The sequence below is a fragment of the Vipera berus genome (assembly GCF_964194415.1).
Source record: "Vipera berus genome assembly, chromosome: 6".
NCBI lineage: Eukaryota > Metazoa > Chordata > Lepidosauria > Squamata > Viperidae > Vipera > Vipera berus.
The window spans coordinates 35,374,556-35,391,668 of record NC_138208.1 but is presented as its reverse complement, the minus strand read 5'-3'; the positions used below and the strand labels follow the sequence as shown (position 1 = coordinate 35,391,668).

Genomic DNA, 17,113 nt, shown 5'->3' with positions numbered 1-17,113 from the left:
TTTCCTTACTCGGCCTGCGAGTCCGTCCCTCCCCCCCGTAAGCTGGCGGCACTGGGCAGCGACAGGTGCGTGCAGCTCAGGATGCGGTGCGGGCGTCAGGGTGGTGTATGTTTTTGCTTGTTCTGCGCATGCACGTGCGTGCCCACATGCGCGCACACATTTTGCGGCTCCCACTTTTTTGTGTGTATGACGGAACCGGTTCCGAGTGGCTCTTTTGCTGTTTCGGGTTGCTGACCCCTGGTATAGGCTGTAAAGAACATAGTAATGAAAGCTAGTGAGGAATAATATAAGAAAATATTAAAATTTTTGCAAGATGGAAAAGTGGGCTGCATTCTCAACCAAATGTGTTTATTAAAAGAAAACGTTCTTTGACAAAAATAAGTTGCTTTTTTAAATAAAAGTTTATGAGCAGATAAGGTAAGAAAATATATTTTTATTTTATATTTAGAATTAAAACTACAAAAAAGTGACTTAAAAACTTTAATAACAGGTAGGAAATACATCCTTGTCATTCTCTTGATTGTCATAACTACTTTTTCTCAAATTGTGATAAGGTTAAGTAATATTAATGACTAACTTGAACAAAGAATCTTTGTTTCAAATGTAATATAGAATATTTACATTTAATATTGTCTCCATGGAAATGTTTATTGTATTTTTTGCATCAGATATGATTTTCCAAAGCCTCAGGTTTCTGAGAGGATGCATTTGGCAGTGGTAGCCTGTGGTGAAAGATTGGACGAAACTGTTACTATGTTGAAATCAGCTATTATTTTCAGCATCAAAAGTCTTCAGTTTCATATTTTTGCTGAGGAATCATTACACAGTGACTTCAGAGAAATAGTAAGTATTCATAAAAGAATGTATGCTTGGATTAAGCTAACTTTTTTATATTTTTCCATTAAACTTAAGTCTGCCTGCTTTCAGTATCTAAATCTGCCAAGATCTATATTCTGTGAAGTATTTTTTTTTTACTTTATAACTGGAAAACAATATATTTCCAAGAGCAAAAAGCATGTAATTTTGGTATAGTGTGACCTTCTGGTGGATGTGTTGAACCCCTACTACCTTCTCAATCATAAGTGGAGCTAGTATTCAGCAATTGCATGGTCTCCAGTTCTTTGAACTCTAAAGTTGAAAAGAAAATGAGTAATTAGAAATTGTTATAGAAGATGTTCAGGCTATCCAGTACAGATGGTCTTTGACTTACAACAGTTGTTTTAGTGACCATTCAAAGTTACAACAGCACTGAAAAAAGTGACTCATCACCATTTTTCACACTTAAAACTATTGTAACATCCCCATGGTCATGTGATCACAATTCAAACACTTGGCAACTCCCATTTATGACAGTTACAGTGTCCCGGGGTCAGATAATGACTGTTTGTGACTTTCTTACAAGCAGAGTCAATGGGGAAGCCAGATTCACTTAACAACTGTGTTACTAACTAGCAACTGCAGTGATTCACTTAACTTTGGCAAGAAAAATGAGGTAAAATTCACTAACAACTATTTCTCTTTCTTCTTAACTCATACTTTGCATCAGTCTTCACACAAAAAGAAACTATAGCCCAACATACCAAAAAAACACTGCAAAGGACAAATTACAAACAAAAATTAAAATAAGCAAGAAAATGACAAGAGAACACCTGTCCAACTTTGACGAATATAAATCACCGGGGCCTGACACATTATATCCCAGAGTTCTGAAGGACCTGGCAGATGTTATCAGAACCATTGCACCACATCTTTCAAAAATCCTGGAGCACCAGGGAAGTACCTGAGGATTGGAAAAGGGCTGATGTGGTTCCCATCTTCTAGAAAGGGGAAAAAATGGACCCAGGAAACTACAGACTAATCAGTTTAACATCAATACCTGAGAAGTTCCTAGAAAAGATAATAAAAAAATAGATCTGAGAACAACTAGAAGCAAACAAAGTTATAACTAGTACGGGTTTGTTAAAAACCATGTCAAACCAATCTTATTTCATTCTTCAGCAAAGTGACTAAACAGACCAGTGGAATACTGTGGACATAGTATACTTAGACTTCAGTAAGGCATTTGATAAAGTAGATCACAACCTACTCCTTGGTATGCAAGAAAAATGGTGTAATAGACAACTTCACCACAAGATGGATCTGTAGCAGGCTGGCAAGCCATACTCAATGAGTAGTTCTCAGTGGCACTACATCCACATGGAGAGAAGTAAGCAGCGGGATACCACAAGGTTCCGTCTTAGGCCCAGTACTCTTCATTATCTTCATAAATGACTGAGATGAGGGAATTGAAAAGGAACTCATCAAATTTGCACATGACACTAAACTCACAGGAGTAGCCAACATCCCAGAAGACAAACTAAGGATCCAAAAAGATCTTGACAAACTTGAACAATGGGCCCTATCCAACAAAATGAGTTTCAACATGGAGAAAAGCAAAGTTTTGCATTTAGGCAGGGAAAACCAAAGGTACAAATACAGATTGGGCAAGACCTGGTTTGAAAACAGTAACTGTGAGAGGGACCTTGGAGTCCTAGTGTACAATCACTTAACCATGATCCAGCAGTGTACAGCAGCAGCCAAAAAAGCTAATACAATCTTGGGTTGTATAAACAGGCATAGAATCAAGATCACATGAGGCATTAGTACCACTTTATAAAACCCTAGTAAGATCACAGGAATACTGAAGCCAATTTTGGTCACAATATCACAAAAAAGATGATGAGAGTTTGAAAAAAAATCAGAGAAGAGCAACTAAGATGATCAAAGGCCTCGAGACTAAAACATACGAAGAACAGCTGTGGGACTTGGGTTTGGCTAGTCTACAGAAAAGAAGAAATAGTGGGGACATGATAGCAATATTCCAGTATTTGAGGGGCTGCAACGAAGAAGAAGGGATCACATTATTCTCCAAAGCACCAGAGGGCAGGACAAGAAACAATGGTTGGAAACTGATCAAAGAGAGAAGCAACCTGGAATTAAGGAGAAACGTCCTGACAGTGAGAACAATTAACCAGTGGAATAGCTTGCCCTCAGAAATTGTGGGCGTGCCATCACTGGAGATTTTTAAAAAGAGACTAGACAATCACTTGTTTGAGATGGTATAGCTTCTCCTGCTTGAGCGGGGGGCTGCACTAGAAGACCTCCAAGGTCCCTTCCAGCTCCTATTCTATTCTATTCTATTCTATTCTATTCTATTCTATTCTATTCTATTCTATTCTATTCTATTCTATTCTATTCTATTCTATTCTATTCTATTCTATTCTATTCTATTCTATTCTATTCTATTCTATTCTATTCTTAGCAACAGAAATTATGAGCTCAGTTGTGGTCATAAGTTAAGGACTACCTTTATAAAATACAACATATTTTAATATTTACACCATGATAGAAGTGTAGTCTTATACATAGCCTCTTAAATTTATATAAAACGTAGAGCCAGTTTGGTGTAGTGCTTAAGATGCTGGTCTAAAAACCAGGAGATTGTGAATTCTTGACTTGCCTTAAATATAAAGAAATGTTTATCCTATGAATTGCATTTGTCTCAGTTATCCTCTGATACAACCTGAGTTTGGCAACATTAGTATCCTGCTGAACTGTACATATTTTTTACCTTAAATATACAGTACACATGCTAGCTGTCTTGTATGAAATTGAAAAACAGGCAAGGTGCTTTTCATAGAAAATGCATTTGTGATAAGTTTTGCGTTTGGTTATTTGGTATTCCCAACTATTTGCATAAAGAGTTTTTTTAAACACCGTTTTCTAAAACACAAGTTATTTGCATTTAAAATACATTTTATGTTGATTTGTTTTTCTATGTGTTTTTCATGAATTTCAAGTAGTGACTGATGCAAGATATTTTCATCCTCTTTGTAAAATATGAGTACATTTGTTTTAGAAAGGTAGCATATAAATCCAATAAAATAGGGAAGCAATTGTTAGTATTATCTATTCTTTCACAAATCTTAATTTAATTTTATACACTTGAAAACATACTGTTTAATAACCAAAGTGAGAAATAGAGTAGTTAGAAATTGGTTAATCTTGCTTTTGATACAAAAATACTAAAATATGTTGTTGTTTTTCAGCTTGATAATTTGGCATATAATGAAAAATTTAATTATACTCTCTACCCCATCTCATTTCCAACTGAGAATGCAGCAGAATGGAAGAAATTATTCAAGCCCTGTGCTTCTCAAAGACTTTTCCTACCAGTAAGTAGCAATGGTAGTTGTTAAGCAAAATTAATAATTCGAGTCATAAGTGAAAAGCTATTTTATTAAATCTATACATTTAAAGAACTGCCCTGATGTCAGGACCCACTTCAATTCCACATCTTATTTTTTTTATTGAAAAGTTTTAAAGTACATTTTTAGACATAAACCCCATCCCCCCTAACCCTAACCCATACCCTAACCCACCCAGTACCCCTACCTCCCCCACACCCACCCACCCCGACTTCCCAAAGCTGAATACAGGGTATTATTTCTAACAATCTTAATCTAAAATATACTAACTAACTATAATTACACTTTAAATCCAATCGCACTTTAACTCTCCTTAAACATCACAATATATCTCCGTTACAAATATTCTTCACATATTCGAAATTCTACCATTTCTACCTAATTCAAAACTTTCAAAATCCATTCTTCTATAGTAAACCAATCAGCCTTCTTCCAATATAACACTACCAACAATTTACTATAGTTATTAAATTTAGTTTCTATAATAATACAGTCTATAGTAATACCCTACAAAAATAATTATAAAAAGAAAAAAAACTTATCTTTTTCTTAAAAATCTTACATATTCCACCAAATTACTTTAACTTTTAAAATTGTAATCTTTTACAATTCCACCATACATAATAATACATTGCATCATCACCACCACATCTCCAACATTTAAGCTAACAATTTAAATACATACATTAATTTTTAAGATCTACTGTAAATACCATCCCCAAATGTCCACCATTATTAGTCTTGATTATCCTACGATCTTTAACAAGTTCCATTTCTAAATCTTATTTCTATCAATGTCTTCCTTATATACGCTTGACTTTAATCTCTACTGTTATTGTTATTATTATTCCTTGCATCTAGACGCAGCCCGAATCATTCTTTGAGTCTTAGGTTCTTTTAATAAAACCAAAAATTGCACAGCTTCCGAAACTATTTCTTATAGCTGTCGCTCTCCTTCTTCCTTTCCTTTTTAACTTCTGAGGATGACGGTAAGCCTGCTTTCAATACATTAGAATAAAAATCACGTGCCTTCCAGACTGTGTTAAGACAATATCTTTCTCCAGCATAATTCACCACAATGTCCGTTGGTACCTCCCACCTAAACCGAAGCTGTTGTTTCTTTAATTCATCTGCCAGAAAAAAAATATCTTTCCTTTTTATCAAAATTCTTGGAGGAATCTCTTTCAGAATCAAAACCTCCTGATTAGCCACTTTAAGTCTTTTATTATAAAAAATTTGAATGATCTCATTTCTAATCTTTCTCTTTGTAAAGTACGTCACCACATCCCTTGGCAGTTTCCTTTGTATGGCAATACAAGAATTAACACGGAATGCTTTGTCTATCTTCCAAAAAAAATCTTCAGGTTGAAACCCCAAAATAGGCGCCAGAGCATCCACCAACATCTCTTCCAGATTTTCCTGCTGGTTCTCTTTCAAACCTCTGATCCTCAAGGTGAATTCGATATATCTATATTGCATCATCACTTTCATCTTCAAGTTTTTCCATTTTATTCTCCATTTCACCCATTTTAGCCTCCAGCATCAGATTATTTTGTTTCATTTCATTTCTTCCACACGTTCATCCAAGTTCTCAATACAGCCTGAAAACACTTGAAGTGCCATCAAAGTATCCTCCCTTATTTTCTTGCTTTCCTTTTCAATAAATTCTGCCACCTTCTCAAATATTTTTTCAGACTGAATTTTTAAAGCATCGTTTAAAGCATATTGTAAATCTTTTAAAGTCAATACAGATGTAGCAGCTTCAGAGGGTAACTTCAAAAACTGCGTTCCAGATTGCTGAACAAGCAATGCCTCCACACTTTTAAAAACAGGTCTATGCGGTTTGGGGGGGCCATTTTTGCAGCTAATAACTTTCAATACACACTTTCACTTTCTAGTCCATTTGTTACTTTGTAGTTTAACTGTGGAATAACCAAATCTTAAAAATGACTTTTTAGCACCTCCAAATTTTAGCTAGCTCTTTTAAAGTTTTAAAAGTCCATTTTACATATTCCTACTCAGTATCCAAACGGTCATTTTACTTTGAAGAAAAACACTTTCGCTTCTTGTTACAAAAAAACAGGCGCCATCTTCCCCTTCTTTCAAATGATCGTTGGAACAGGAAGAGAGTTTAAGTTTCAGAGTTAAAGCCTTGTACTTGCTATTTATACAGCTCCTGCATCCGCTCTGCTGCTACAGCCACTCAAGATGACAATCAGATCCGGCAGGAGTGGATTCAGTGTCTTGTTCTGCAAAAGCAGAAGAGTCCTCCAATCTGGAGCATTCCCAGGCTTCGGGGGAACTCTCACCCTTCATGCCCCAGAACAAATGTTCTGGGGTGCTAGGGGAGCTCTACCCCTACCTGGAAGCTTCCCCTCCCCTCTTTGCCTGAGGGTAAGGGTTTTCGAGCGGCAGAACAGCTGATCGTTGGCTATTCCACCGCTTCAACGGGATCGAAGGGCCGGCGGTCAAATCCGACCATCCACGCCGCTGAAGCGCCACCCAGAAGTTAATTCCACATCTTATGAAAGCAGAACTCTTGGAAACAATTTCTTCCAACAGGAACTTTTATTAAGAGTAGTTGATAACAGGCATAATAGACAGGATCTGAGATTTCCCACGCATAGCAATACCTTAAGGTATCCCCAAGTAAGACCCCACCCCATAGTTCGGCCAGTGTGGGACAGCCAATCCCCAGGTGTTAGGTCCAACGTGGGAAAAGGAGAGATAACATTGGCCCATCTCCAGTTCACACAGCGATGGTCGGCGGCTCTTCACACCTTCCTCTGAGAGTGTAGAAATAAACCAGGCAAGGAGGTTACATTCCTTATTCACTCCCTTTTTCTAGCTCACAGTTTAGGGAGAGGAAGTTCAGACAGAGATATAACGCAGGAAAGCAAAATGTTACATTATAGCGGGTAGAGGAAGCTGAGGAAATAAATGAAAGCAAACGGTTAAATTGTAGATAGAAGAAACAGAAGCATTAAGCCCGGGGCACATTCCCCCCTCCCCCTTGGGAGTATGATAGAACCCAGGGAAAGGTGAGATTTGATTTTGGGTCATAGGGGATAGATAGAAATGAAATAGGAATGGGTTCTGACATCTGAGTCATTTTTCAGAGTGAGATGGGCAGCATATAAATGTAATAAATAAATATGCTTCCAGAAAAAAGTGAGTTATTTGTTAAGCTATTGCTCTTTGAATGAACATAAAACCTAATCTCTTCAGTTATTTATTTGACATATTATGACAATAAAATAATGTGGAGGACTGGCTCTGCCCTTTCAAAAGTAAGCAGCACTACCAAGTTGAAGTATAATCAGATTGAGTATGAAGAGGTAGGTCATTACTTGTAGGCTGAAATTCCTGTTTCAGTATTATGTTCCGGTTACTCCACACTAAAGATGATTGTACTTTGGCTTGGAAGTATTACTGGAATTCTGATTGGTAGGGTTGTACCTCCTTGCAGTTTCCTCCCTAATGAATAAAGTGATGAAAAAATTAAAGATTCTAATAAGCCAAGTAAAACCAACTTTACTTACCAACCAACAGAAATTTGAAGCATATCTGTGTATTCAGTATATTTGCCAATTATAGAATCACTAGCACAAATTTTATGTTAAACGAAATAACATCATAGAGTTGGGAAGAGCAATTTAGATTTTCAGTCCAAAATTTTGCCCAATATAGAAATTCAAATTAAAGTATTCTGAGTAAATACTTTGCATTCTGTACCTAAGCACATCTAATGAAAGGGAACTCACCATTTCTCTTGGTGAGTTAGCTTCACTATCAGACTTCTCTGAATGTTAGGAAGGTTTTTCTAACATTCAGTTGCAACATGCCTTCCCACAACTCATTTTTTTCTGTATAATATTCACACTCTCTCAAACAATCTTGCCATTTTTGTCTCTCTCCTTCCAAATGGACAGTGCTACCATATCTTCCCCATGTTTTCTGTGTTTGATGCTAAATATTGTGAATTTCTTTAAATTTAGACTGACTTCCTAATTGCTATCCAGAATAATGTGGGATTTCTATCAGATATTTTGATAATAACAACAGCTTTGCCACAATCTAAGGAGGTTATAGGTAGTCCTTAACCTATGACCACAATTAAAGCCAAAATTTCTTTGTTAGGTGAATTTTCAGTTGTTAGGTGAATTTTGCCCAATTTTATGACCTTTCTTTCCACTGTTGTTAAGTGAATCACTGCAATTGTTAAATTAGTAACATGATTGTTAAGAGAATCTGGCTCCCCCATTGACTTTCTTTGTTAGAAGGTAACAAAAGGTGATCACATGACCCCCAAGACACTGCAACTGTCATAAATATGAACCAGTTGCCAATTTTTGAATTTTGCTCACGTGACCATGGGGATACTGCAACGGTTATAAGTGTGAAAACCGGTCATAACTTGTTTTAGTGCCATTGTAACTTTGAGTAATCACTAAAAGAATGGCTGTAAGTTGAGAACTACCTGTACAAGTTTTAAAAAGATGGGGTGGGGTAGAATCCATTATGACTTCTTGATACATCTGTGTTGCCTTTTAGTAATTACTGCATTGTGTACAGTGTGCTTACTGATCAGCCTTTTTACTTTGATAATATCTGGGTGTGCTGTATCCTTAGGATATACAGATGATACAGTTCTGCAGTTGCACTGCTTAGAGGCTGTAAGGACCAGGAAGGAGAAGAATAAATACAGAGTAGCCTGGTATTTCAAAGTTATCTGGTGAAAGGGATATTTCATCTCTGGTTCTGAATGGAGTTCTGATCCCTGTACTGAACAGATTCATAATAAGGTTTTCCTAAATTCACAGCTCCTGCTGAAAGAGCAACTGACAGTTGTGGTCACAAGGACTTTTAATAGTTTCATCTGATGCAACAATTACTTTTTCTTGAGTGAAAAGTCCTTCTCATGGGCATTTACATTTGGACTATTATAGTACATTCCATTTGAAAAAAGTAAGCAATCAAAACTAGTTATTTTATTAAGGCTGCGGGGAGGATAAAATGAATGAAGATTTATCCTGTATCAGAATATAAAATTAATCAGGGCTTCATGAGCATAATGTCAGGACCCACCCCAACCCACATCTTAGGAAAGAAGAACTCTTGGAGACAGGATTGTCCAAGAAGGAACTTTTACTAAAACATGATTGTCAGTGGAAAAACTAGACAGGATCTGAAACTGTGTTACAGATTGATGCTTTTAAAGTGTCCCCGAGTGAAACCCCCTCCCCTCAGTCAATTTGGTCAGTCCCAGATCAATTAAGGTTCAGGTGTCAAAACCTTTCAAGGGAAGAGGGATCTTCCATGCCTTTACGACATTTCCTTCCTCTCTTTCAGATTCTAATCGGAGATACAAACCAGATCTCTCCCGCCCCCTTTCCTTGCTCTTCTCAGTTCAAAGGTTATGCCCCTGGTATGATGACAGCCTCCAGGCAGGCTGAATAAACAACCTTACATCAAATGGATAGGGATGGCCAATTAACATCATCTCTTCTCCTCCTTGGGAATGGCAGAATCCAGTGAGGGGTGTAAGATTTTAGAACATACAGATAGGGATTTATGAATGGGATATAAATGGATTCTGACACAAAATGTTTTAATGTACAATATAACATTGATTTGTTTGGTTATTTCTGTCAGAACCCCAAACCCCTCGCCTATTCTCTTTTGTCTTCTTTTCGGGCCTGCCATTCTATTGGGGGAGAGGGTGCATAGGGGGAATATGTTGGTAACTTTTGCTTTCCTCTTTCTTTGTCTGGCCTCTGTCTTTTTTGAGCCTTATATTGAATGGAAAACAAAGATTAAGCAACTTTTTTTATAAGGGTGCTCTAACAGCTTCCAGTATTAAAAGTAGGAAAACGCTTCAAAAATATAATCGAATGCTAATGTAGCAGCTGATTTTAAAAAATTAAATTCAGCCTGTAGGGAATCATCTTGTGCTTTTATTCTTCAGTTCATCAGCATAAAAAATAGATAATTTAAAAAAGAGGTGTTTAAATGCCTACTTTTGTAGTTCAATAATCATAAATAAAACCTTTACAATAGCTATTAAATGTCAGTGTTTGATGTTAATTTTGTTTCAATTTTTTTTCTTTTACAGTTAATCCTCAGTAATGTGGATTCTCTATTGTATGTTGACACAGACATCTTGCTGTTAAGACCTGTTGATGATATCTGGTCTTTCCTGAAAAAATTCAATTCTACTCAGATTGCTGCTATGGCACCAGAGCATGAAGAACCTCGTATTGGGTGGTATAATCGCTTTGCTAGGCACCCATATTATGGAAAAACTGGAATAAATTCTGGAGTAATGTTAATGAACATGACCCGCATTAGAAGAAAATATTTCAAGGTAGGGTGTCAATGCTGCTAACATTGGATGTTCTTGCTTGACAACATAGGGAGATGTAGCCTTCCTTTAACTTGTATATTACTTTTAGAGTTAGAATTAGTGGATGCTGGGGGGAGTAGTGAGAATATATCTCAAGACTGTTTGTAATAAGAGAAGATAAGAATTTGGCGGTTGTTAAACAGGAGGGAAAGTTTGCATTTTAAATTAACTGGAGAATGTGATTTATGACGTTTAATTAAGGAAAAGAATTGTGCTTGATACGATGTGTTCAGGGGAGGAGAATTCAGATTTTGGCTTCCAATATGTACGTGCTGAAGCTATGCAACTATATTAAAAGATTCTTTAAGGTAAACAATGCCTTGAAGTTTTTTGAAGTACTGCATTTGTCAGAACCATGACATTAAGCCAAAATCTAAAGCTTTTTAAACTATTTTGGGGTCTTGAACCGCAGCTGCTCTCTCCAGACTTGAGGGGAGCTGGCAGAGATTCAAGAGAAGATTTCATCATGGGAAAAGAGAAACTGCTTGAAGCTAGCAACCCAGCAGCGGCTGCTATCCCAGGGGGGAAGCAACAGATAACAAATGGGGAAGAAAAACTTTGGCAGGTCTCCTAGCTAGGAGAGCTTATCTGGCCCTCAGAGCAGGCCCAGCCCAGTAGAGACTCCAGACGCCTTGAGACTACCTTGCCACCCTCAAAGGTTTCAAAAGCAGACCGGTGGAGAGCTACCAGATCGTCTGCCGCTGAAGGTTCGGGTGAGTCACTGGAAAGATTTGAAAAGCTAGAGATGAGAAACAGAAATCTACTACTGAGAGGAGCCTACAGCCCCTACATTGCAGATCAGACAGCCTTCCAGACCCTGTCTTCCCCTGCCAGGGCCTCCAGTCCTACAGAGAGAACCCCAGTCTGAGGCCTCTGCAGCAATGGGGAGTTTGGCAGCCCCCACAGGTCAGCAACCTCTGAGCTTGCCACAGCTAATAGAGGCCTTGCAACAGCTTGGGGTGGTGCAGAAGCCAGGAGATCAGCAGCTGGTGGGAGGACGACCACAGCAAGGAGATTGGTCATTGCCCCCGAACATACAGCAACTGCTGAGGGGCCCGCAAATGAGAGAGAACCAGCAGCAATCCCATCCATCCAGCAACCATTGAGGGGTCTACAGCAGCAGAGGGCACTGCAACTCTATGCTAACCAGCAGCAGGAAGTTCAACAACAGCCCCCACCCAGGCAGCTGTCTTTGGGAGACCCCTGGAAACCTACAAGGTTTCAACTGCAGATATTACAACTACAGCAGGGGGCATGGCCACAGCCCCTGAATGTGCAACCCCTGGGCATGCAGCAGCAGTCAGGATGGGACCAGCAGCAACTGGGGTGGGTGGGGGGAACTGTCACAGTGGGGAGCCCAGCAGCCAGTGTTTGATCCACCTTTCAGAGCAACCTTCGATGGGAACCCAGAGAAACTGATTTTTTTTCTCAACCAAGTGCGCTCTCATACCCAGACCCAGCCGCTATGGTTGACATGATTGTGTCCAGTCTAGAGGGAGAAGCATCTGAATGGCTGATTAATTTATACAATGAGCAAGCCCCTGAATTGGAGGACCCCCACCTCTTCCTCCTAGGACTGAGAGAAAGTTTTGAGGACCCATCCATTGCCCTCAAAGCAGAAGAACAAATCCATAAGATAAAAGCAAGCTGGCCAGCCTGCCCTGGAGTATGTATGAGAGTTTCGTAAGATAGCCGGTCAGATAGAGAGGTGGCCTGAGCAATCCATAGTCCATCATTTCAGGGAAGGGTTGGACGACCACCTCTCTTGGGCCTCAATCTATTGAACGGTACCTGATGAGCTGCATGCATGGTACCAGGCGACGGTAAAACTAGACATTTAGCTTGCCCACTATAAGAAACCTCCCCCACCTGAAGCTGAGCCGAGGCCAGAGCAACCCAAACAGCAACCACCACCCCGAGGATCTCCAACTGCTGCAGCTGCTGAAAGACCCAGGCCACCTGCAGGCCTGCCAATCAAGTTCTTCTGATGTAGACAGCAGGGACATCGAGCAGCGAACTGCCCAGTCCCCTACCCCCAACAGCAGCAAGAAAGAAACCTGCACAGCAGCCAATGAGAGAGAAATCCAAGCAGATCACACAGGAACCTGTTGCCCAAGTCACATCCCCCACACAGCAGGATGCAGAGACTCAGGCTGGATCTACCCCCACTCTACCCTCTTTCGAAAGCAACGACGGAGAGAACGACCTGATGGTGAGCTGACACGTCACACCTTTCTCACTACCTGCCAAGCTCATAATCCCTAAGTCGGGTATGCAGGTAGATTTAAAAGTGCTAGTTGATTCTGGATGATCCCGATGCATCATTATTTTGCCATTTGCCATAAAATTGGACATACGAGCAAAAATGTTCTCCAAACCTATGAGGTTTGAGCAAGCCGATGGCTCCCTGATGGGAGGGACTTTAGTCACGCAATTAACAGAGCCTCTATGCCTAGAAATAGGTGAGCACTGGGAGTTCATTCATTTTCTAGTGGCTCCAAAAATGACTGAGGCTGTGATCCTAGGATTAGCCTGGTTGGACAAATGGAAGCCATTTATCTGGTGGGAGAAAGGAATAAGAACTGTGAGACTACCTATAGGGCCCAAGCCTCCCATTAATTCAACAAATGTTACAGGGAATTTTAGCCCACCCAATGAGTGTGCGCACATGGCTGACAAATGTTACAGGGAATTTTAGCCCACCCAATGAGTGTGCGCACATGGCTGCCTCACAGCCACCAGGCGAGCTGCTCATCCCCAGTGAGTATCGGGAGCTAGCCGAGGCATTCAGTGAGAAATAATGCAATATCTTGCCTCCTCAATGGCCCAATGATTGTTCCATTGAACTGTTGCCAGGGGCCAAACTTCCATGACCAAGAATGTATGCTATGTCCCCCCTTGAAATGGAGGAGATGCAACGATACGTGGATACAAACCTAGCGAGTGGATTCATTGAATGAGCCAAGTCAGCAGTGGGAGCCCCTGTGTTGTTTAAAGAAGATAAAGATGGGTCTCTCCGTCTCTGTGTTGATTACAAAGGTCTGAACGCAGTGAGTGTGGAGAATACCCCCCTCCTGAAGGACTTACTGACCCACCTAGCAAAGGGGAGTGTCTTCACTAAACTAGACCTGAGAGAAGCATATTACCAGGTGAGAATAAAGGAGGGAGATGAGTGGAAAACTGCCTTCAACTGCCCCTTGGGAAGTTACCAGTTCAAAGTCATGCCATTTGGACTGCAGGGGACCCCAGTTGTATTTATGCAGTTGATTAATGAGGTCCTACACGATAATTTATACAAAGAGGTTCTGGTGTACCTTGATGACATCCTGATATACAGCACGAATATGACTGACTATATAAGACTGGTGAGAGAAGTGTTAAACTATTGAATGCCAAGCTTTATGTCAAATTGTCAAAATGTGAATTTCACCAAACACAATTAGATTATCTTGGCTACAGAATTTCCAATGAGGGCATTGAAATGGACCCAGCCAAAGTGAAAGCTATAATTGAATGGCAACCCCCAAAGACTCGCAAACAGCTCCAGAGTTTCCTAGGTTTTGCCAACTTCTAACATCAATTCATTCCTCCTTTGCTGAGATTGCCCTGCCCCTTACAGAACTACTAAAAACAGGCAAAGGAGGAGGGAAGCCATGACTGGGCCAACCACTAGCTTGGACTACGAGCTGCCAAACAGCTTTTGAGAATTTAAAAAGACTATTTGCTGCTGAACCGGTTCTAAAGCACACCTGCCCAGGGGAGCCCTTTGTAATTCAAGCTGATGCCAGCAATGTGGCAGTCGGAGCTCTATTACTGCAAAAGAATTCATTACATTCATTCCAATGTAAAAAACTGTAGTCTAGTTTTTTACTCTTTATATAAACTCCAAATCAGGGTGCGGAAATACAACATCTACTACCCTTTCCAATTTTTAATTTTAAAATGTTTGAACTGAAAATATGACTTTCAGGTGCCTTCTAGCATGCTTTTGGATTCCATGTGTAATTTGTACCTTGAAAGATTTTATTAAAGAAAGAAAAAGCAATAGGAAAAGCCAGGTTTTAACCTTGTATTTGAAAATTGAAACTATTCTTTAGACTCATGTGTGCCATTTTCAAATTTAGGTATTTGAGGTTAGCTGAACATTATTTTGTTTAGTCTAGAAATGTTTTGTGTGTTGATAGACAACATTAAAACACATAAATCTCTGGTTTTGCCTATACTTTCTTACTCATTTTTGGAAAGTACTTTATATTGAGCCTTGTGTATATTTCTTGTTTTTATAGAAGTTTGTAGTTTAATATGGTGGACATGTAAAAAGGTTAAGGCCTTTTGGATAAAAGTTTGGTGGAACATGCAGAAGATTTTTAAACAGAGGATAAAGTTTTGTCCGCAACTTTTTTTGTTGGGAATAATTACAGATGCTACAGTTGTGGACACTAAGTTGATGTTGAATTTAATTACGGCAGCAAGACTCTTGATAGGTCAGTATTGGAAGAAAGAGGAATTGCCGTCTATAGAAGAGTGGACTTTAAAGGTTTCCGACCTGGCAGAGATGGCGAAGATTTCGGCCTATTTGAAAGATCACTCGCAAGAACGCTATATTATGGAATGGAGAAAATGGATTGAGTTTATCCAGAATAAGTATAGGGTTAAGAAGTTTTATGTAGCATTTGAATAAGTCTTCTTTCTTTTTTCTTCTTTTTTTCTTTTAGTTTTTTTTATATATATATTTAATATTACTAAGCTTTGTTTTATCCTATATAAGCTAGAGAGTGATGGATTTTAGAGTTTATAGTTGTTAGTATATGATTGTTTATGATTGGTTTTTTTTTATATATACCTTGTATTTAGCTCTGGGAAGTCGGGGGGGGAGGGGGGGAGGGGGGAGAGGTAGGGGGGGAGGGTGAAGGGAGGGGGAGGGGGGGTTTAAAGAAAAATTGTATGTTAAAACTTTTCAATTAAAAAAAAAGAAGCATATATTTTATCATAAAAAGTAGGATCTAGATCCTCTTACTTCTAATTCTGGTATTTTGATTTTGAAGAATGATATGACATCAGTACAATTACGTTGGGAAGAAATTCTCATGCCGCTACTGAAAAAATACAAGTTGAATATAACATGGGGTGATCAGGATCTTTTGAACATTATGTTTTTTCATAATCCTGGTAAGTTGCTTTTAAAAATGCAATTTTAATTTTAATCTTAAAATGATATTGCTATTTGTGTTATACAAATGTACTCTGTTTTAAAGTGCTCCCATGCTAATCATATACAGTCATACCTCGGCTCTTGACTGCTTCAAAACTTGTCAAATTCAGTATTCAATGCATTTTGAAGCAAAAATCTTGTCCTGGTGCTCTTCTGATAGTTGACACGCAAGCAAGAACTTGCTTGTGTTGGCTGCCTCATAAGTCGCTATTTGTTTTGGCCGAAATAGCAGGTCACATAGTAAGTCACATGATTTAAAGTTTTATAAAAGTTGTAACAGTGATTGGGAACTGCATTATTAGGGGAAGGCAGGCCACTACATTAATAAAAGTATAATTGGGAATTATATTTTTCAAATCCAAATAATTGGGAAAAGTTCTGTTGCACCTCACCTTGTTACTGTGTTGAGTTTAGACAAACAGACAAGTAAAAAGAAGAGCAAGAAGAATGGTTAGGGGATTAGACACTTAAGTCCTATAAAAACCTCAAGGAGGCAGGGTGTTTTTTGCTTTAAAAGAAAATGACTGACACAAGGAAATAAAGCTCTCTTCAATTAGTACAGAGGAAAGCCATTACATTTTCTTTAATATCCTATAGTGCTAGACACAGAATAATGGTATTAAGTTGGAGGAAGACATTTCAGTTCAATGTTAGGGAAAGTTTTGTAATGGTAACACATTTCAACAGTTGAACCAGTTATCAAATGAGGGTGTAAGTTTCACTTTGTTGTATATATTCAGGTGAAGTCTGGACAGCAATCTGTTAGATATAGTTTAATTTTGATTTTTCTATTTAATAAGGGCTTGAACGTGATAACCTAAGTCCTTCAATGAACAGTTTGCCTCGAAACATTATAATGGAGGATTTTTTGTTGTTCACTATAGAAAGCCTTTTTATTTTTCCTTGCCAATGGAACTATCGGCCTGACCATTGTATTTATGGGAGCAATTGCCAGGAGGCAGAAAAGGAAGGAATATTCATTCTTCATGGAAATAGAGGAGTTTACCATGATGATAAGCAGCCAACATTTCGTGCTGTTTATGACGCAATTAAAAATGTAAGTAAACATTTTAATCTGAACTTTTAAAATTAAAAATAATTCTGAGAACTTTACCTCAAGCCTTCCAATAAATCTATAACCATGTTATACAATAAATTTTATTTATTTCATTTTTTAAAATAAAGACATTGAAAGTGCACACTCCAGAATCTGTTCTGAAATATTCAAGAATAAAATAGACTTTGAAA

The 17,113-nt window shown here is 38.6% G+C and overlaps 1 protein-coding gene across 1 annotated transcript in view; it reads left to right on the top strand.

Moving 5' to 3' along the window:
- GXYLT1 (glucoside xylosyltransferase 1) overlaps positions 1–17,113 on the top strand; it is a gene marked incomplete at its 5' end in the record, with an annotated part of 72,132 nt that overhangs the window by 38,640 nt on the left and 16,379 nt on the right. The window contains 5 exons of the mRNA XM_081330621.1: positions 669–843; positions 4,089–4,214; positions 10,363–10,614; positions 15,699–15,822; positions 16,750–16,922. Of these exons, the coding sequence (XP_081186747.1) occupies positions 669–843; positions 4,089–4,214; positions 10,363–10,614; positions 15,699–15,822; positions 16,750–16,922 (850 nt within the window). The remainder of the gene's footprint in view (positions 1–668; positions 844–4,088; positions 4,215–10,362; positions 10,615–15,698; positions 15,823–16,749; positions 16,923–17,113) is intronic.